At 44.2% G+C, this 19,753-nt stretch overlaps 2 protein-coding genes across 2 annotated transcripts; both read left to right on the top strand.

The window, feature by feature from the left end:
• Nucleotides 1-577: 577 nt before the first annotated feature.
• Nucleotides 578-11,414, top strand: mrc1a (mannose receptor, C type 1a). The gene is made up of 30 exons (XM_035142954.2): nucleotides 578-756; nucleotides 869-1,270; nucleotides 2,375-2,548; nucleotides 3,060-3,215; nucleotides 3,294-3,407; nucleotides 3,657-3,797; nucleotides 3,886-4,068; nucleotides 5,102-5,259; nucleotides 5,368-5,484; nucleotides 5,579-5,694; nucleotides 5,865-6,013; nucleotides 6,340-6,539; nucleotides 6,636-6,751; nucleotides 6,839-6,920; nucleotides 7,005-7,149; nucleotides 7,249-7,287; nucleotides 7,630-7,793; nucleotides 7,922-7,986; nucleotides 8,097-8,197; nucleotides 8,274-8,413; nucleotides 8,630-8,738; nucleotides 8,847-9,019; nucleotides 9,121-9,226; nucleotides 9,308-9,540; nucleotides 9,636-9,801; nucleotides 9,908-10,060; nucleotides 10,140-10,256; nucleotides 10,413-10,571; nucleotides 10,647-10,679; nucleotides 10,777-11,414. Exons 1-30 carry the CDS (start codon nucleotides 687-689, stop codon nucleotides 11,007-11,009), a joined length of 4,314 nt encoding a protein of 1,437 aa, XP_034998845.2. The 5' UTR covers nucleotides 578-686; the 3' UTR covers nucleotides 11,010-11,414.
• Nucleotides 11,415-12,298: 884 nt separating this feature from the next.
• LOC118098851 (zinc transporter ZIP12) lies at nucleotides 12,299-19,698 on the top strand. The gene is made up of 13 exons (XM_035143055.2): nucleotides 12,299-12,456; nucleotides 13,228-13,527; nucleotides 14,080-14,415; nucleotides 14,491-14,698; nucleotides 14,854-15,005; nucleotides 15,089-15,260; nucleotides 15,887-16,059; nucleotides 16,147-16,302; nucleotides 16,479-16,559; nucleotides 18,124-18,196; nucleotides 18,330-18,488; nucleotides 18,577-18,764; nucleotides 19,184-19,698. The coding sequence occupies exons 1-13, from the start codon at nucleotides 12,454-12,456 to the stop codon at nucleotides 19,310-19,312; spliced, it is 2,130 nt and encodes a 709-aa protein (XP_034998946.1). The 5' UTR covers nucleotides 12,299-12,453; the 3' UTR covers nucleotides 19,313-19,698.
• The last annotated feature ends 55 nt before the right edge of the window (nucleotides 19,699-19,753 follow it).

Here is a 19,753-nt window from a genome sequence, read left to right as displayed (position 1 = left end):
TCCTCCCGTCCTCTCGTTCTCCTGACCTGTATCATCGCTGCACCCCCCACCCGATGCCTGGGAGCTTCTCTCCCGCCAAGAGCCGCCAAAAAAAAGTCACATCAGCAAAGTGCTGCAAATGTCATTTAATCCTCATTTACTCTGGCACTCGCTGAGAAACCGGCACATTCCCTCAGCAGATGTGATTCACCTAATTCTTCTGACACCTCAGTTAGTATTGTTTAATGACATCTGCTCGCTGGGTTCATTTTCCAGGCACAGATTTAGCACTGACTGAAGTTCTATTTATAATGGTTCAAGAATCGCAGATAAAGGCACCTTGAAAAAAAGCCTACTCAGAAAAATGTATTCCCAAAATTCATCAATCAGTGGCACTTTTGCGTTTGATTTATTAAAAATAGATCCATGCTCGTAACGTGAGCATAACGTGACACAGTCTCTCGCTTCCCTCCTCCCGTCTTCCTCTCCTCTGTGGAAGCTCGGGAAATTGCTGTCGTTTGACCAACCTCAACAACCCATGTGACAGGATATCCATCACTGTGATTAGGGGGGGAAAAGTGCCATGTCCCTGAGTCATTGTTGCTCCATGTCACACACCTTAGCACACACCAGACCTCCTCTCTCATGACTGGAAAACTCCCGCACCACCTCGTCCACCACTGAGTGTAAACCACACATCAGGGATAATGTTACCCTGCTCAGGTTTGGCTGTGATCCTCTGTCTCCTGCAGGCCCTCTGCATCACTGCTGACATAGGTACGTACCCCTGACACTTTTCTTTTTTTTTGTCTATTCATCTTGTGTGTGTGTGTGAGTAAAATAATCATCTCCTAAATGAATTTATGAAGCTCTTTGGTTCTGTTTCCAGACAGCGGCTCCTTTCTGATTTTCAACGAGAACCACAACAAGTGCATCCGGGTGGAGAGCGCCACCTCGGTGACCATAGCCACCTGCGATCCTCACGACAAGCAGCAGCAGTTTCGTTGGGCCTCTGAGTCGCGCCTTCTCAGCCTGTCCCTCAAGCTCTGTCTGGGGGTCACGGATATTAAAGAGTGGGTGAAGGTCCTCCTGTTTGAATGTGATGAGAGCAGCGACCTCCAGCACTGGCAGTGCAAGAACGAGACTCTCTTTGGCCTAAAAGACCAGGACCTGCACTTAAACTGGGGCCACCGCAATGAGAGGAACATACTGATCTACCAGGGCTCGGGGCTCTGGAGTCGCTGGAGGATATTTGGCACTCGGGGAGACATTTGCTCAAAGGGGTATCAAGGTAGGAATCCTTGATCCACAACTGACAAAGCCATAATCATGTCTACAGTGGTTTTTAAACTTAGTCCCTCAACAGTATTTTACGATGCATAATTTTATCTGCATAGTTTCTCCATGTGAAATGGCCTGCATCTATAAAGCGTTCACACAGTCACATACATGCAGCACTTCTATAATGCAGTTTTATCAGACATCACACACACACTGCTGGCACAGCGGTCAGGGGCAAGGATGAGTATGCGGACTGGAGGAGCTGGGGATTGAATCTGGTTCGTGGACGACCCGTTACGCCTCCTGAGCCACAGCCGCCATCCTCAGATTGCAAAAAACCTATTATATTGAAGTAATACAATTATAATAATTGGCTATTTCTAATTTCTGCCATGTAGACCAAATAGCAGGTGCTATGGCTATAGAATAAATAAGATATATATGACTCACAACTCTGTGATTACCTTTAAAAATTTTAATTATATGACCGCTTTCATAATACTAAAAAGATCATTAGGTTTTTTTTCAGATATTTCCATATGGGCTAATGTATGATAGATGTGGTGAAATGTATTAAAGAGTAAAATAAAGTGAATATCAAGAGACGTGCAGCACCTGATGAGAACATATTTAAACCACCAGCTATAGTGGCGTAAAAATACAAGTTACTTGCTTATTTGTTGGGGGGTTTCGTTGAACAGTCAGATGTTATGTGCTGCTGTGAGTTCCCCCTGCAGAGTGGCACAGTTGGTAACGCACCACAAATACCAAGCTTTGTTGGATATGAAGGGACACACTGCGAGCGCCTGACCTTTTTAAGGGCTGCAGAAGGAATCCTGCCAAATCTGTAGTCTGATTATTGGACTAATCCTCTGTGTATATGAGGGCAATCTAATACATTTACCCACAGAAAATACAAGGGGCAGATCAAACGCATCACAAATGGTCAAAAGTTCAGTCTGTAACTCTTTCAAATGATTTTTTAATAGATTGTTCCACAAAACTACAGCTTTGCATTGCTGTTTTCGACAATGGTGTTCTTCCATCCTTGTGGCACCGGTTTGGAAAGATCCTTTTTCAAAACGAAATGTCCACATTCATTCTGTCTCCTCAGAGATTTTCACCATAGGGGGCAATTCGTTTGGAAGACCCTGTCAGTTCCCTTTCAAGTTTTTGGACAAGTGGTACGCTGAGTGCACGAAGGAGGGCCGATCAGACGGACAGCTGTGGTGCGCCACAGAGAGGGACTACGATAAAGTGAAGAAGTGGGGCTTCTGTCCCACCCAAGGTGAGTGTGAGCTACACATGTTTCCACCCAGAAGTCTACGGTTCTTCAACATCTGTAATCATCAGGATTGTTAAAATGCTTGTTACGTCTATATGTCAGAGTCACATTAATTTTTCCTTTGACCACACAGAGTTATCTTGTTGGTTTGTGTAAGTGCTCTCGCTAAAGAGGTCAGTGCTGACAGGTTTCTGGCCCCCTCCTCTCTCCCCTCAGAAGAACAACACCACCACTTCCTCTTTTGAGTTGTCAACACAGCACTGTCCTTGATTTCCTCTTTGCGTCTGCCTGTCGTTCCCCTGACACTGCTCTAAAACTGGGGCAGGAAAGGAAGAGAAGGGAAAAAGCAAAGTCACTTTTACAATAGAAGCAAAACCACAGCAATTTCTAGATAAGAATGAAGGAGATTTTATTCAGTTTTTAGTTTTAAGACTTTTATTGGTTCTTAAAATTCATCCAGGTCAATTACAGAGGTGAATGATTTCTCTCTTTTTTTTCTCTTTTCCATATCCAGCATCCTCAGGTTGGGACACTGACCCAGTCACTGGGGTTCAGTATCAGAGGAACACACAGTCAGTGTTGACCTGGCATCAGGCGAGGAAGAGCTGCCAGCAGCAGGGAGCCGACCTCCTCAGCATCGTCGAGCTGCACGAGCAGTCGTACATCTCAGGTACGACTCTGACCTCCCATACCACGCAGGGTTATAATGCTGGATGTTAATAGCTTTGCAATGCGTGTGTTGGCACAGGGTTGACAAGTACTTTCGGGACATCTCTGTGGATTGGACTGAACTCCTTGGATTTTGAAAGCGGGTGGCAGTGGAGCAACGGAAACCCATTTAGATATTTAAACTGGGCCCCAGGTGAGGACATAAAAATACTGCACAGTGTAATGTTTCTTTCAAAGAAATGTCTGCTGGAGTTTAGCGTTGTACTCATTGTGATGTGATGAAGCTTTCTCAAAGGTTCCATATGTTGACTATAAAGGACATGTCAAGGTTACATGCAGACTCGGTGTAGCTATTACATTAAATATCACAAAAATATATTGCACTCTGTTATACACATTGCTATTGCATATTTGGGATTGTTACATGTTGTGTTTCCCACAGGTCATCCGTCATCAGAGCCTGGACTTACCTGTGCAACCCTCAACGCTGCTAAAGCCTCAAAATGGGAGAGCAGCGCCTGCACCAAGAAGCTCGGTTACATCTGTCGCAAAGGAAACTCCACCAGTCTGCCGCCACCACCAAGTAAAATCATATAAGATATGAGACATATGAGTCTTCATGGTACGAATATACAGCTGAACATATTCTCTATCCGTGTGTATGTCTACAGGCAAAGATCAGCACAGCTTCTGCCCCAGTCACTGGGTTCCTTACGCAGGTCACTGTTACTACCTGGAGAGGAGTAAGAAGATGTGGGGGGATGCTCTGGCTGCGTGTCACAAAGAGGGCGGAGACTTGGCCAGCATTCACAACATAGAGGAGCAGAGCTTCGTCATATCTCAATCTGGATACTGTAAGTGTGCATAAAAACTAGATGTAGATATTATGGAAACTCAGTGATAAATCTGTGTAACTTCAAAATGGTGAATAATATGAATACATCATTTTCTTTCCAAGAGTTAAGTGAGAATATTAATTGCACCAGTAGGATTTTTCTAAATCAGGGGACATGAAGGGGCCACAGTTTATACAGTGGGGACAGAAATATATCAAACCTCCATGGACAATTCCTGATTCATTAAGGTGCATATTTAAGTCATCCCTTGTTTACTGTTGGCTCTATAACTTTAAGCAAAGCCAGACATTGAATATATTTAGAAAACTGTACCTTGTTCAAGCACATTGTGTATTTAAAAAAAAAAAAGTCTATATTGTCATATTTATTGTTACTAGACTACTGACAGGACAAGCGTACTTCAGTGGTCGATCAGATTTCAGCTGGGGCCAGTGCCCCCGTGGCCCTGACCCTGGATCCGCCCCTGGATACCACTGTGTTACATCTGTTCATTGAATATGAAGCTGCAGCTTAGCTTTAGCTTAGCATAAAGACTACAAGCAGAAACCGCCTGGCTCTGTACATGTAACAGAACACATTATATCATGTTTGTTTAATCCACACAAAAAAACTCAGTGTAAAAAAATCACATTTTGTGGTTTATGTGCCAGATGTTCTTTATTGGCCGGATACAATAACTTCCTGAAATTTCTGCTTGTTGCCTGGAAAACTAACAGTGTTGACAAGACGACAATAAGTCACTTCTGCAAGCCAAGAAATAAAGCAACACAGGACATCCAGTAAAACCCTGACATGTCATTTTCACATTCTGGTTTTTGTACGTTTTAAATAAACTAAATATACATTGTTAGTCGACTTTGGAGGGCGGCTTGGGCTGTTTTTGTAACTGATGGCCAGGCTAGCTGTTTCCCCCTGTTTCCAGTCTTTGCCCTAAGCTAAGCTAATCAATGTGCAGGAAACGAGATTGGCATCAATGTTCTCAGCAAGAAAGCTTTGACCATACTCCATTAATATGTGCATGTGCCTATAGTGCCGACAGATGTGCTCTGGATTGGCTTGAACGATCAGAAGAACCAGATGTTGTTCGAATGGTCCGATCACTCCCACGTCACCTTCGCCCAGTGGCAAACAGGCGAACCCTCTCACGCCACCAACCTCCAGGAAGACTGTGTTCTCATCAGAGGAAAGGTAACACCCGTCACTCCCCGAATACACACAGAGCAAATCATAATTCCAATTTATTATCATAGGAGTGACAGCGTTTCCCAGCAGTTATATTCAGTGTTGCTCACACAGGATGGAAGTTGGGCAGATCACATGTGTGAAAAGACGTACGGGTACATCTGCAAGAAGAAGGCCTCCACGAAACCACCGGAGGGCGCCGAAGAGGACGCCAACCCTGGATGCAAGCTAGTGAGCGATGATCATATCTACTTTGAATCAAACAATAAATCCTTCAGATCAGATTTATATTCACTGTGTTTGTGTTCTCGTCGCCGTCAATCAGGGCTCGATCAGGTTTGATTCCTACTGTTACAACGTCGGAGCCGAGACGAAAACTTTTGATGATGCAAAGCAGACGTGCTCCGAGGCTGGCGCACATCTGGTGGATGTGGGTGACAGGTATAGTTTCATCCATTCATGTCGTATGTATGTGGATCATTTCCCCCTATTGTTCGGTAATTAAATGATCTGAAACACTACTTTCCAAAGAAGGTTAATCTAAAAGAAAAGATTTATTTAGAATCATCATCAAGTTGTTTTATCACTTATACCTTTCTTCTTTCCTGCAGATATGAGAGCGCCTTCCTGGTCAGTTTGGTGGGTTTAAGACCAGAGAAGTATTTCTGGACGGGTTTGACCAACACAGAAGACGTAAACACTTTCCGATGGACGACCAGAAGAAAGGTCGCGTTCACTCATTTCAACGTGGGAATGCCAGGTACAGCTTCTCTTCAGTTGTACAGTGTAACCATGGTTCCTAATGGGCTTTGTGTTATATACTGCATTGTATACCTGCATGTATAAATTATGTTCATGTTAGCTATCGATCCCTTAGACTGTAGATAAAGATGGACGACATGACAGCTCTCAAAAGTGCAGCCTAATCATCTCCAAAATGACATACGCTAATAACTTCCCGAGCATTTGTAATTGGCTTTATTGCCATGAAATAATAAACGTAACAATGAACAATCTTTATAACTTGTAAGTTAGCTTGTCACAATATATATATTTTTCCATTTCCTCCTCTGTGTTTAACAAAAGACAGAAAACAGGGATGCGTTGCCATGACAACTGGGATTTTCGCCGGATTATGGGATGTTGTCACCTGCAGCAACAAGGAGAAATACATCTGCAAGAAACCAGCGGAGGGTGTGCAGGTGACGACGGTCCCGCCCACCACCCCGGCCCTGAGCTGTGCCTCCGGGTGGTTCCCGGTCGCCACAGGGAACGTCTGCTTCCAGGTCGGAGGAAAAACTTTTACTAATCTGAAAAAGATCTTTGCTATTTTCACCGCCACCATCAAATCTGACCCATTGTGCTTTTTCACTCATTCAAAGCTTTTCAATAGACGAGGGGATCTTAAGAAGACGTGGTCTGAAGCACATGACTTCTGCAAGGCCATTGGTGGGGACCTGATGAGCATCCACAGTGCGCAGGACCTAAACAATGCGGAGTATGTTAACTCACCAGCTTGTGCGTGTCTAATCCTATACGGTAATTGAGAATTCAGGCAGTTAGTGTGAGTTCTTCTGTCCTGCAGGCTTCACTTCTCTGACGCAGCTTGGATTGGTTTCAGCTCCCTGGATACCAGTCAAGGTTTTGTGTGGAGTGATGGGTCCCCTGTATGTAGCACTTCATTGTTATCAACTACAATCTTTTACTCACTGTAATCCTAATAACGTGTATTTCCAACAACTGTGATCTAGAGCAACTTTGACAGCTGGGCCTTTGGAGAACCGAACAACTACAACGACAATGAACACTGTGCAGAAGTCCAGTTTTACTACGGACGCCACTGGAACGATCGGCACTGTGATTCCAACAATGACTGGATCTGCCAGATACGCAAAGGTAACACGGAGCTCCGGTTCACATGGAGCCATTTATCTAAACTAGTCGTATCAGAGTTTTGTGCCGTTGTTTCTTCTTTCATGCTTCTTGTATTTTCAGGTGTGACTCCCAGCCCGGAGCCTGTCACTGTTCCAACAGGTACGGTTCAGCAGCGCCGTCTTCACTGTTTTGTTTTAACGTGTCCAGAGTTGCACAAATACATTTCCATAAACTACTAAGACATTGCTTTACCTGACTTGTTGTCAGGGTTACTGCTAATCAGTAATTTTTATCCAATCAAGGTCACTCAGCATGGACAGGTCACAACCTCTTAATTTGCAAATTAAATGTTAGTGCATCAAAATTTCTTGCCATTAACCAAACATTTACTTTTGTTTGCCATGTTTCTGCGTATTTTACATCAACAACGCTCCCGTATTCCCATTATTCTTTCTGTAAATTCCTAATGCTGTAACTGTCCCCCCCCCCCCGTATTTCCAGTATACAACACCACAGAAGATGGCTGGCTCATATACAACGACACGCAGTATTTCTTCAACACTGACCCCCTTTCCATGGAAGCTGCCAGAGTCTTCTGCAAAAAAAACTTTGGCGAACTTGCAGTCATCACGGGGGAGAGTGAGAGGAAGTTCCTCTGGAAACAGGCAAGGAATTCAAAGAATGTCATGTTTAATAACGCTGGATTTCCAAACAGCAGCATGTTCTCAATTATCTGCTGGCAAGAGTATCGAGTTCTGTATCTGATTTAACGTCTCTCACCATTATCTCGCAGATATTGAAAGGCTCAGAAGGACAGTACTACATTGGCATGGTGGTGAATTTGGATCAGTCATTCAGGTAAATCACACCAAGGCCGCTTACCGTACATCAATCTGACATTTATGATATGAAACTGCGATGCGTTACTGAGTTTTTATTCGTATTTGTTTTTATGTTTCCATTTCTAGCTGGCTGGACGGCAGCCCTGTAACTTACACTGCATGGGAACACAATGAGCCCAACTTTGCTAACAATGACGAAAACTGTGTGACTATATACAAGGGCATGGGTGAGTCCAAATCAGAGACAGTCTTCATAGTGTTATCTAGTCTTCATATTATTTATTCACGGTCCTCTGCACACAGGCTACTGGAACGATATTAACTGTGGTATGGAGCTTTCCTCCATCTGCAAAAGAAGCAGCAGTTTTGTCAACGCAACGATGGTCCCCACCACGGTTCCTAAAGGAGGATGTGCACCAGGGTGGATTTCTTTTAGAGGAAAGGTATTTGCATGTAACTGTGCGCGACATCAATTGCTTCAAAACAATGCTGACACTCATCATGGGCTTATCTTTAATCGAGGCAAACGTTTTCAGGATCTAAACTTTCCCGTGTGCATGATGCAAATCTGTCGCCAGTAAACTGTGTTTCCCATCTGTCTGGTTATCTGCTGTCCATGTGCTTGTTATTCCGACACACAACTCATCTTGTTTATACAGTGCTACAAAATTGTTACGGGGGATGACAATAACACGTGGCTGAACGCCAGGACGTACTGCATAAACCAGGGAGGAAATCTGGTTTCTATCGTCAATGACAGAGAGCAAGGTGAGGAATATGGGCTTCAGTGGTCGAGGTTTACAGTTCACAAAGTGGTATGAAAGTCTCACAACCTTGGGATATGAGTTTTGAGAATAATGGTTTCTTCCCTTGTAGCTTTCCTAACATCACAGATGTTGAGATACAAGGAAAACCTGTGGATCGGCATGAATGATGTGAACTGGGAGATGCACTTTGTGTGGACAGACGGTAGAGGCATGGCATACACCAACTGGGCCAAAGGACACCCAACCTCTGTGCCGGAAGGACGATACTCAGCATCAGATGAGGTTATTTCTGCTTCTATAACCAAACCAAACTCTCTCTTGAACAATAAAAACGAAAAATGTAACGACCAAGCTGTGCTGAGGTTTCCTTTTCTTCCTGACAGTCGTTTGACTGTGTGATCATGCTGGGCGGCGTCAACAAACTCACAGGATTGTGGAAAGTGGACGACTGTAACAGCAAAAAAGGCTTCATCTGCAAAAGAAACATCGGTGAGTGAAACACGAACGAGCTCAATTTTCAGTTTGTTTTCTAAGATCGCGACTAACGACTGAGGTGTGCTGCTCACAAAGATTCTCAGATCGTGGTTCCACCCACCACTGTGTTACCGAAGGCGTTCTACAAGCTCGGCAATGATTCCTACAAACTGGTGACGCAGAAGATGAGATGGGACGAGGCGAGGAGGCAGTGCCAAGCAGACGATGCAGACCTGGCCAGTATCCTGGACCCTGTAGCTGAGGCTTACGTCACATTGCAGATTTCCAAGCACAATGAACCCGTGTGGATTGGCCTCAACAGCAATGTGGTAAAGAACAGTTATTCTTCAGCACTAGTTCAAACTTAGACGAGGAGCTTCTTTCTTTCTTTTCATTAATGCAAGTGGTGATTTCTCTTTCACAGACCGGTGGTCGGTTCAAGTGGGTCGACGGCTGGTTACTGTCTTACACCAAATGGGGAAAAGATGAGCCTAAAAAAAATGACGGCTGTGTGTATATGGATGTGGACAAAAAGTGGAAGACTGCATCCTGCACTGACAACTACTATTCCCTCTGCAAGAGGTCACCAGGTCAGAGAGCCCCGCTGGTGCTTTTCATGTGCTTTATGCTGCACATAACCAAACCACAAAGCGTGAGCTCCTGAGACGAAGATGCCGTCTCCTGTCTCTTTTTCAGACATCGCTCCCACCGAGCCGCCGCAGCTTCCTGGCAGCTGTCCGGAACCGAAGAGCCGAAGAACCTGGATTCCTTTCAAAGGCCACTGTTACGCCTTCCTCAGCGCACAGGTGGACAACTGGGCCCATGCCTCCGTCGATTGCCTGAAAATGGGTATGTTATTAAAAGAAATGTCCACTGATAAATGATACATGCATATTTAACAGTATGCAACTGTGGCTGTGTTCCTCAGGTGCATCTCTGGTGAGTGTTCAGGACCCTCAGGAGGGTCTGTTCATACAACAGAACCTGGAGATGCTGCAGGACGGGGCCAAAACCTTCTGGATCGGCCTCTTCAAGACCCACGAAGGTGAGCGTGGCTTATACTAAAATTAATGTATGTCAGTGGCGGATCCAGATGCGGGGCGAGGGGGGCGATCACTGGCATCAGCTCTAATCTGATTGGCCCCTGAAGTGCCTCTATCTTGTCGGTAGTCTTTTTAAAACATAAGTTTCTCCGTTTCAGGTGAGTGGCAGTGGATCGATGACAGCGTTTTGGACTATACCAACTGGAATTCGGGGATGCCAAAGTCGGACTCGTGTGTGGACATCCATTCTGACACTGGACTGTGGAGTACGAACAGCTGCGGCAGATATAGGTCTTACATCTGCAAAAGACCAAAAGGTAAGTTCAATGAACTGTAACTTTCATGTGTCCTATCAATAACTTTTATTGAGCAATTTTTTTTGTTTGTTTCAGTTATTACACCGACAGAAAAGCCTCCATCTGTTGGTAAGTTATTTTATCTTCTGCATCGAGTGCATATGATGATTCAAATTTCGAACTTTAACCAAATCAATGTTAAATCTTTTGTGTTTTGCCTCCGCAGCACACGTCACCGAAGAAGCTTCTCATGGGTCGGCTGGCATCACCGTGGCCGTGGTGCTGGTCGTAATCGCTATTTTTGGACTCGGTGCCTTCCTCCTCTTCCGTAAACGGATACCCACGACTGTCTTGGGAGAAGGCACCTTCGACAACAAGTTATATTTCAACAATCCGATCCGAGCCCTTGTCGACACCAAGGGTCTGGTGGCCAACATCGAGCAAAATGAACAGGCGTAGAAAGACGTGATGATCGACACAGTGGAAATAACCCGTACTTCATTTCAGATCACTTGGACTGGATCAGAAATAATGATTTTCAGGATCATGACACAATAACTCTTGCCAAAACTGGCACTGCACTAAGCCAATTACAGACAAGATAATATAAAAATTATATGATTTGTGAAATGTGTACAGAGTTTCTTTTTTTTTTTTTACATTTACCAATCAACATAACGAAGAAACATTTGCGGATCAAATAAGAAAGTAAGAAAAATAAATTTTAAGATGTGTTTTTTATTTTTTACTTCAACCTTGCTCAACTGAATTGCTTGTTATTATTTTCCATGTGTTCATCAAACTATTTCTGGCTCTCGACAGTGTAAATAGATGCTCAATAAAAAAAATCTAAAAACACTAAAACCAATTGTCCTTTTTGCTCGTTTTGTCTTCTGATAAACCAGCAACAGAGCAACAATGTTCCATCAGTAATGGTGGACAACTGTGATGAGATACAATGTGATGGGACATAAATAGCAGATTAAAGCAGTTTTCATAACAGAAACAAACAAAAAGGTCGGTGGAAATAAGTTCCTGATCAAATGTAATAGGCCCAACACCTGAAACATCTTGACACTGAGACTTGAACCTTATTGCTGCATGACAGGGCCGAACTGTCCCCTTACATTTAATTAAGCTGCACCAAACTTCACACATTCATAGATATCAGTCCCCTAAATATGCCTGATTTGTCCTTTCAATAGAGGTTTAAAGCCCCATCTCACAATGTTAAAGAAAGTGAAAAATCTTTATCGAATCTTCTTCCTCGGCCAATTCCCCTTCACTTCTGCAGAGTTTCAACAAAACCGGTTTGGTAGTTTGTGTCATTCTGCTGAAAAAACAAATCCAAACATAACCTTGTTGGAGGAGAAAAAAAATACCAGAGGAAAAATCCATCAGCCCTTTTTCAGGATGACAGGGACCAGGATTTCCTTCATTTAAGTGATGAGGTATTTTTTAAAGCTATTTAACTGTTATCGTACATTCTCCTGTGACAAAACACAAAAACTCGAAATCTCCCCCAAACACTCTCATCCACTTCAGATAAAGACCAAGATCAATGTTTCTTTATTTGTATTTTCTTGTATTTCTGCATAGAGACAAATGATACAATTAAAGTCAATCAGATCCGATGCTGAATTTGGAGATTTCTAAATCTTGCTCTGTAATCCCCCCCCCCCCTCACCTCACCCTAAAAGTGAGGCAGTGCTCTCCATGGCAACCGCAGCCCTTCGAAGGCTGTCGCAACTAATCCCCGGGGGCTTACTCAACTCTTACTTCTCGAGGGTTTTACCAACAGAACCGATGCCAGAGAATCGACCGGATCCTGTGTTTACCCGACCAGAGGAGGAGGAGAACAAACCCGCAGCCACATCAGCAGCTGAGAGGAGCACAGGGGATAATGGTAAGCCTGGTTCATCCTCTGTATCTCAGGTGTCACTGCAGCTTTTAGCAACAGCTCTGCCCTCGTGTGTTTTGCTCGGTCGAGTTGACCCCCCGCGTGGGAGGATGTTGGAAAGGGTTTGCGGGAAAGCTCGGCGTGTTTTGTTCTGCGTGTTTGATCTTTGATGACTCAGAGATCGTGGAGAAGAAGAGGAACGTTGGGTTTGAAGGTGACTGGTGTTTTGCACATGTGGGCTTGTGTAGTCAACAAACAACATGCACTCGCACACAGCAGCTCCTGATGTCCACAGACAACTGATGCTGCTAAAATAAGGAAACTGGTTCGATGCATAGAATAAAACTGCCAGGGTTAAATAAAATAAAACTTCATCACTTCAGGACTTCACTCTGTTTTCAACATGGATCTCCGTCTGCCTCACTTTCGCCACAGTCTCCCCATTCATGCCCCTTCCCTCTGCCCCCGTGTTCTCTCTCACTTGCCTGCACTAATCTTTTTGTTGTGGTCCGAGGGGCCCGGGCTTTGGCTGACCATTCGGCACAGTGAGGGTCGGCGCAGCTGAAGGGTGCCGAGCCTTCCGGTCCCCCACGCACCAGATCTGGCGGGCCTATTATTAACGCCTCCCTCAGCAAGAACACATCCGCCGCTCTTCTTTTTTTAGAGGCTTTTTGCTCCGTGATCTCCTCGTTCACCTTGATTCAGAAATTGTCTATCCCTCTCTCGCTCTCTCTTTCTCTCGCAGTCCGTCTCACATTCTCATTTATTATCTCATAGCCCTTAGCCCGCCCTGGGAGCTCGAGGGAGTCGGACGTCCCCCGCAGGAACATGCACTTCAGGAGCGGTCCACCTCTTCTGCTGTTGCTGCTGCCTCTTTGTCTGCTGGGGAGCGTGGTGGAGGTGAAAGGGCAGGAGTGGGGGTACCTGCAGGAGGCCCTCAAGGCCCTGGGTCTTCCCCCGGGGATGGACGACGGACCCCAGCTCCAGAGGAACAAAACCGGGGTCCTGATCTCCACGCTTCTTCAGGCGGTGCACTGTGCAGAGCAGACAGGGACCTCGCAAGACAACTGCGACGAGGTACGCCTTTCTTTACACCCAGTATGCTGAATGCTTATCATGCATTTACCCCCTCTTCCTGTCTGCTTATTCCATGAAATGTGCTTGTTATTGGTGGAATGCGAAGTGAATGTGGAGGCTTAAGTCCTTGACCTCCATGGGGCATTCATGCTGTGTGGCTTTATCCATCACATTTGACATAATAAACTCCAGAGAATGGAGCTGGAGGTACTTCACATGTTTGTGCAGGTGGAGCTGTCAAGTGGGATTATCGAGCCTTGACATGAGGTTTAGAAATTAACACAGCGACATTCTGCTTTCCAGCATTGTTTGCTGAATAATCTTCTCCGTCTAACTAAGAGCGGTGCGATCGGGCTCGTATTCAACAGCACAGCAGCTGGACATTTTCTAAGAAGCAGCATCCTGTGTGTGCAAGGAGAAAATGGGCCTTTTATCAAGCTGACCTCTTTTCCACTTTTTCCCCTCACATGTAAATATTTTATAAGCCTCACGTGACTTGATGTTCTGCTACTTTATGTCCTTAAAATATCTCTGATGTTCTTCCTATTCCAGTGCCTGACACCAGACGTAGCCCTCTCTGCGCTAGAGGATGATGGAAAATCTTACCTCACGGAGGATGACTACCAGCGGATCTCCACTGTTCTGCTGTACTACATCATCAACTTGCGAGATCTGTGTGTGCCAGACGCTGCCTCCTCTTCCTCCCTTTCCTCCCCCTCCTCCTCCTCCTCATCTGGGAACTATCAGTTCTACCTCCTGGCACTCACCAATCTACACCCCGCTGAGGACGACCAGTTCCTGTCACTCAGTGAAACCGAGAGTATTCTGCAGCTCATCAACCAGCACTACCACCCCTCCAACCTGCAAGAAACCTCCTCGGATATGCAAGTAAGAGATTTGTCATTTAGGAAATCTATCTCGTGTGAATGCACAGATACGATCATGTCACCTTTGACCCCACAGTGCATCGATGCCGCTCATCTACTCCAAGATGTTGACGTGAAAGAAAACCCAGGTGCTGGTGAGTCCTCTGTGCCCAGAGTGGCTGCAGCCATTATCAGCCACATCCTGCAGGGCCACTGCTTCAGACGGAGGAATCTCCCGTCACCCGCCTTCTTCACCGACTACATCTTTCAATCCCTGAATCGCACAAGTAACCTGCAGATCACAGGTAAGTTGAGTAAGTTGTTATTTTATGAAATCCATGCAGAATCTAGCTGCATGGTCCTTTAAGACCACAAATAAAAAAACCTGGAACACTGACTCATTTAGATCAATCTGACCTCAGTATTTAATCCAGCCGTCTTCTTCTTCTCCTCCTCTCAGACTTGGAGGAGCTGCTTCATCAGCTGGGAGTGGGCAGGGGGGGAGCATCTCTCTCTCACGGCAGGAAGAGGCGGAGCATCACAGGAGGAGCCAAACATCAGGTGGACGGATGTAACCATGAAACTGGAGCAATTACCAGAGACTGGGCTGAGGTGAGGCTCAGTCAAATATCAAATGAGTCTAAAACATTGTTTATTTGAACCTCAGACTCATCTTTTCCTTTGACTCTGAACAGGTATGTTTTTCAGCAAATCAGCTGGTGGATATTTTTGCCCTGGATCCTCATTCGCCGATTTCCAAGGAGCACTTCAGACAGATTTGCCCGGCCATTATTCAGCAGTTGCTAGGCAACGCCTGCGAGTCTGCAGAGCCAAAAACAACAGGATCACTGCCCACTGCTCTGGAGAGTAAGACACTGTACCTCATTGTTCCCCTATACAAACCACAGCTTACAGTATAGAGATACTGCAACTAACTAAAACAACTCCTTTTAGTAAATATTTCACTGAATTGAACAACTTAATATAATTTTTAAAAGAGGTAAAATGCAGGAAATTAGTTAGGACATATTTTAATAGTTAGATACATTCTATCTATTCTATATTTTGTCGATGAAATACCAGTCGTGTTATTTTGGATTTATTGTTATCACAAATCAAATATAGACACTAAAAACATCTCAACTCAACTTATTATTAATAATTTTTTATCCTTTTTACTGAATTATTTATTCATGTTAGATTATTATAATAATTTCTTAGGCTTCTTTGCTACATTGTATTTCTTGTGTTGTGTTTTTATGCTTTTGAAAAGTAAATACAAGATAAGAAATAAGAGAATATTAAATCAAATAATCTTTGGTTATAGGTTTGGTTCAGTGAAAACAAATAAATAAAGACTTGTAAACTGACCTTCTGATTGGGTTTTCCAGTTTTTTCTTTTGACTTTATCACAATTGGTCTAATGATATTTTTTATTTGCACATTGAAAAGGCTGTTTTAAAAATAACCATCCCTCCCTCTCGGACCTGCAGAGTACGGCTACAGCACGGCTGCCGTCCTGCTCATCACGGTGGGCTCCATGTTCGGCATCTGCCTGATCTTCTTCAACTCCTGCCAGGAGACGTACACGCTCATCCTGCAGCTGTTTGTGGGCCTGGCGGTGGGAACCCTGTCAGGAGACGCTCTCCTGCACCTCATCCCACAGGTGCCACTGCACCTTCGACTATGACCAACCATAAACGTGTCTCAGAGAAAGTGTCTAATCACTTCCTCTTTTTTTGTCTCCTTGGAGATTCTGGGCCTCCATGGTGTCACTCATGTCGGTGATGACGCGCAACACACCGAAGGGAAGGAGTATCTGTGGAAGATTCTGGGCATGATCGCTGGGATTTATGGCTTTTTCCTTATTGAAAGAATGTTCTCCTTTATATTTCCTTCTCATGGCCACGTAAGATCTGTTTTTTAGTAACCATTATCAATTTGAATCACACCAGAGTAAATCATGAGAAAGGGGCTGAAGCTGCGGCTGATGTTCAGTCCCTGTAACCAGATTGTGAACTTTGGGAGGTGGTCATGATGTTGCAGGCGAGCGACGGTGGTTTCATGACTTTCTTTTGTCTGCAGGGTCATTCCAGTGACCTCCCCTTGGAGCTCAACTGTAATGGTCGGTCACAGAGAGGCAAGTCCATCTCCACCATACAGCTGGTGAGTGTCGTCACTATCTGCTGTTTTTTATTAAGGGCTCTTGGCAGAAAGTCCTGATCCCTGTCATCCACACTATCATTTATGTAGTTATAGAGCAGAAAAGAGGGAGGAACAAAGCAGATCTTAGAGGGTAAAACTGTTGTATTATACTGTAGATAGATAGATAGATAGATAGATAGATAGATAGATAGATAGATAGATAGATAGATAGATAGATAGATAGATAGAGGGTTAGTGTAGTTGTTAGCAAAGGTAAAGTTAGGAACATGACTAAAATAAATAAATATGAATATAAGATGAGCAAAAAAAATGTATTCACAGTTATTGCAGGAGTAATCACAGAGTTTTGGTGTGGACACAAACTAAAGGGCTCATGGTTTTGAGAGTTCACCTTTTGACAGAGGTGAGGAGTACAGATATTCGCTGATGTATGTTGTGGAGTAAAAGTGAAAAGTACCCGAAAGTAAAACCACTTAAGTTAACATGAAAAATTGACTTTTCACATTAGGTTTATTTTCCTCCTCAACACAGATTTGAGACTTTTTTAAGCAAACCACATTATATTTCTTTCAAAAACAAATTGCGCAACAGAGCTTATTAAAATAAAATAGAAATGATCACATGGATTAAATGTTGTGTAACAGCCTGTTGTTGACTGTGCTGTATCACTGTGCAGTTATTAAACATAATATAATTCCAATCACCTCAGCGATGCCCCACTCCCACGCTACTCCTCCACCAGTGTTGTTGCGCTGGAGGGCACCTCTCACAGTTACAGTACATCCACACAGTTCAGCACACTGGACCAATTCTGATCCCAAACTCATCTTTACAAGAAGACGTGAATCTACTGAATTCATGTTTACAGAGGGGGGGAAAAATAACAACTTAAATCTACATAAATGAGTTTTCCAGAACGGCTTTTATATAAGAGGAGATGAAGAGCGGCGTGGGAGGGAGTGAAGGAGCAGGGCATGTAGGATGTTGGAGAATGAGAAGCACTGAATCATTCAGAAAACACTTGAATCACGCAGCTGAACACAAACTGGAACATTTCAGACACACAGAACGAGATCCCTCACGAGGAAAAGCTGCTTTTGTAAACTACAAACATGGACCTAGTTCCTGATCCGGTTCTAAGGTCATTCCACAGCACGCTGTCCATTAGCTGTAAACTCTCAGAAACACAAACACAAAATGAATCTAGTATGTGTTTTGACCCCTGAGTGAAATTGACTATAAACTTCAATCCCCTAAATTTACTACATATCGATGTTCCATCTGCACCAAAATTCACTGGGTTCTTCCTCCAGTCATGTCCCACCCCTCCACAAAATTTCATGAAAATCAGTTTAGTAGTTTTTGCGTAATCCTGCTCAATAAAATCAAACAAAACGCAGACATAAACACAACGTCCCTGGCTGAGAATAATAAACCGATTCTATTTCTGTGAATTTGTCTCATCCGAGCCTGCTCGTTTAACTGTCTTCATTTCCTAAATTAGAATAACAGGTTAAGGGGGTTCAAACTCTGTGCTGTAAATAATTGTGTGTGTATCCTGCAGGGACCGATGGACGACTTGGAGTGTTCGGAAATATCTCCTGAACATGCAGACACGAGGAGGCCTTCGCATCAGAGTAAGCTCGAGCTGCACGATCACACCCGGATGAACATGTGATGCACTTTCATAATTAGTCGCCCGGCATGACAGAGCGATTGTCCCGGTCTGAGGATGATCTTTGACGACACAGCCTCCCTTTGTGTTCCCAGGACAGGGGGTTCCTCGGCTGGCTGTGATGGTAATTGTGGGAGACAGCCTCCACAACTTTGCCGATGGCCTGGTCGTCGGGGCGGCCTTCTCCTTTTCAGCCGAGACTGGAATGGCGACCACCGTGGCCATCCTGTGCCACGAGATCCCGCACGAGATGGGTGAGAGGTCACTGCACCTGTTGTTTTGTTTTTTCAACTGGAAGCTGTTTAACTGAGCGTCTTCTCTCGTCTGGGTTTTGTCTCTCAGGGGATTTTGCCGTGCTGCTCAGCTCTGGACTCTCGGTGAAGACGGCCATGCTGATGAACCTCCTCAGCGCTCTGACGGCCTTCATCGGCCTCTACATTGGACTCTTTGTTTCCACAGAGGCAGATGTGCAGCAGTGGATCTTCGCTGTCACTGCAGGGATTTTCCTGTACCTGTCACTGGTGGAAATGGTAAGGCAGCTTTATTAATGGCTGCTGATGCTCTATATCTTTCCTAATGTCAACAGATCCCATAAAAAGACCAGAACCAACAAAAAAACAGAAGGTGCATGAACCACCGCTAACGCTCTAAACCGCCATGTTAAATAATGTGTCCCACCCTTCTACAAAATTTCATGGAAATTGGTTCACTAGTTGTTGAATAATCCTGCTGAAAGACAGACAAGATAACATGTAACAGTTATTCGCTAAAATGTCAACGTGCTGTAAACAAAAATGCATAAATACGTCACGTCCTGCCTCCTGCATGCTCTTTGGTTTTTGTTGGTTTTTACCTTTTTATGGCATTTCTGGACATGAGGAAAACTAATAACGGCAGCTGTATCCCTTCTTCTGTCAAAACCCTGACCTTCTTCTCTTTCGTTCGTCAGCTTCCAGAGATGAGTCGCGTGAAGACCGACAGCCCGTGTCTCCTGTTTTTCCTGCAGAACCTGGGTCTGTTGATGGGTTGGTCCTGTCTCCTGCTGCTCGCGCTCTTTGAACATGAACTCAAATTCTAAAATGCACACATGACAAGGCATCGCTTCATGCAGGGTTTGAACCCAAATAACTGCTGACTTGATTTTTAGTGTTTTTGAATAATTTTTTTAAATAAGTGGTTGATTATTATCTGCTGCTGTGCGAGTGTTAGTTTGTGCACCCAGTAATTATTGGTGAGTATTTCATGTTGTCATAATCTCAGCTGGAGGATACAGTAAAAAAATCTTTTTTTATACATGATGATTTATTTTTGTTAAGTGTTATCAGTGCCTGTATCTGATGACTCAAGCTCAAACACTTCATTTGGGAGAGTCAGGTGCAATTGTGCATATCTGTTATGGTCACGTGGGGAATTTGTATATTTTGTACAATGTTTTAATTTAAATATTGAATTATTAACACTTTATTTTACAGACCTGTCATTTCTGCAATGTTTCTGAATATTATCCAGTGAAATTTAA

Source organism: Hippoglossus stenolepis, chromosome 19 (genome assembly GCF_022539355.2).
Source record: "Hippoglossus stenolepis isolate QCI-W04-F060 chromosome 19, HSTE1.2, whole genome shotgun sequence".
Lineage (NCBI taxonomy): Eukaryota > Metazoa > Chordata > Actinopteri > Pleuronectiformes > Pleuronectidae > Hippoglossus > Hippoglossus stenolepis.
The sequence above is the reverse complement of the archived record's forward strand: the minus strand, read 5'-3'. Positions and strand labels throughout refer to the sequence as shown.

Excerpts from the sequence above, each read along its gene's own strand:
- mrc1a (XM_035142954.2), top strand. The coding sequence starts at position 687 with ATGTTACCCTGCTCAGGTTTGGCTGTGATCCTCTGTCTCCTGCAGGCC. Across the intron at positions 6,752-6,838 it reads CAGGACCTAAACAATGCGGA|GCTTCACTTCTCTGACGCAG; the intron begins GTATGTTAACTC and ends TCTGTCCTGCAG. Across the intron at positions 7,288-7,629 it reads GCCTGTCACTGTTCCAACAG|TATACAACACCACAGAAGAT; the intron begins GTACGGTTCAGC and ends CCGTATTTCCAG.
- LOC118098851 (XM_035143055.2), top strand. Across the intron at positions 13,528-14,079 it reads CGCAAGACAACTGCGACGAG|TGCCTGACACCAGACGTAGC; the intron begins GTACGCCTTTCT and ends TTCCTATTCCAG. Across the intron at positions 14,699-14,853 it reads AAGTAACCTGCAGATCACAG|ACTTGGAGGAGCTGCTTCAT; the intron begins GTAAGTTGAGTA and ends TCCTCCTCTCAG.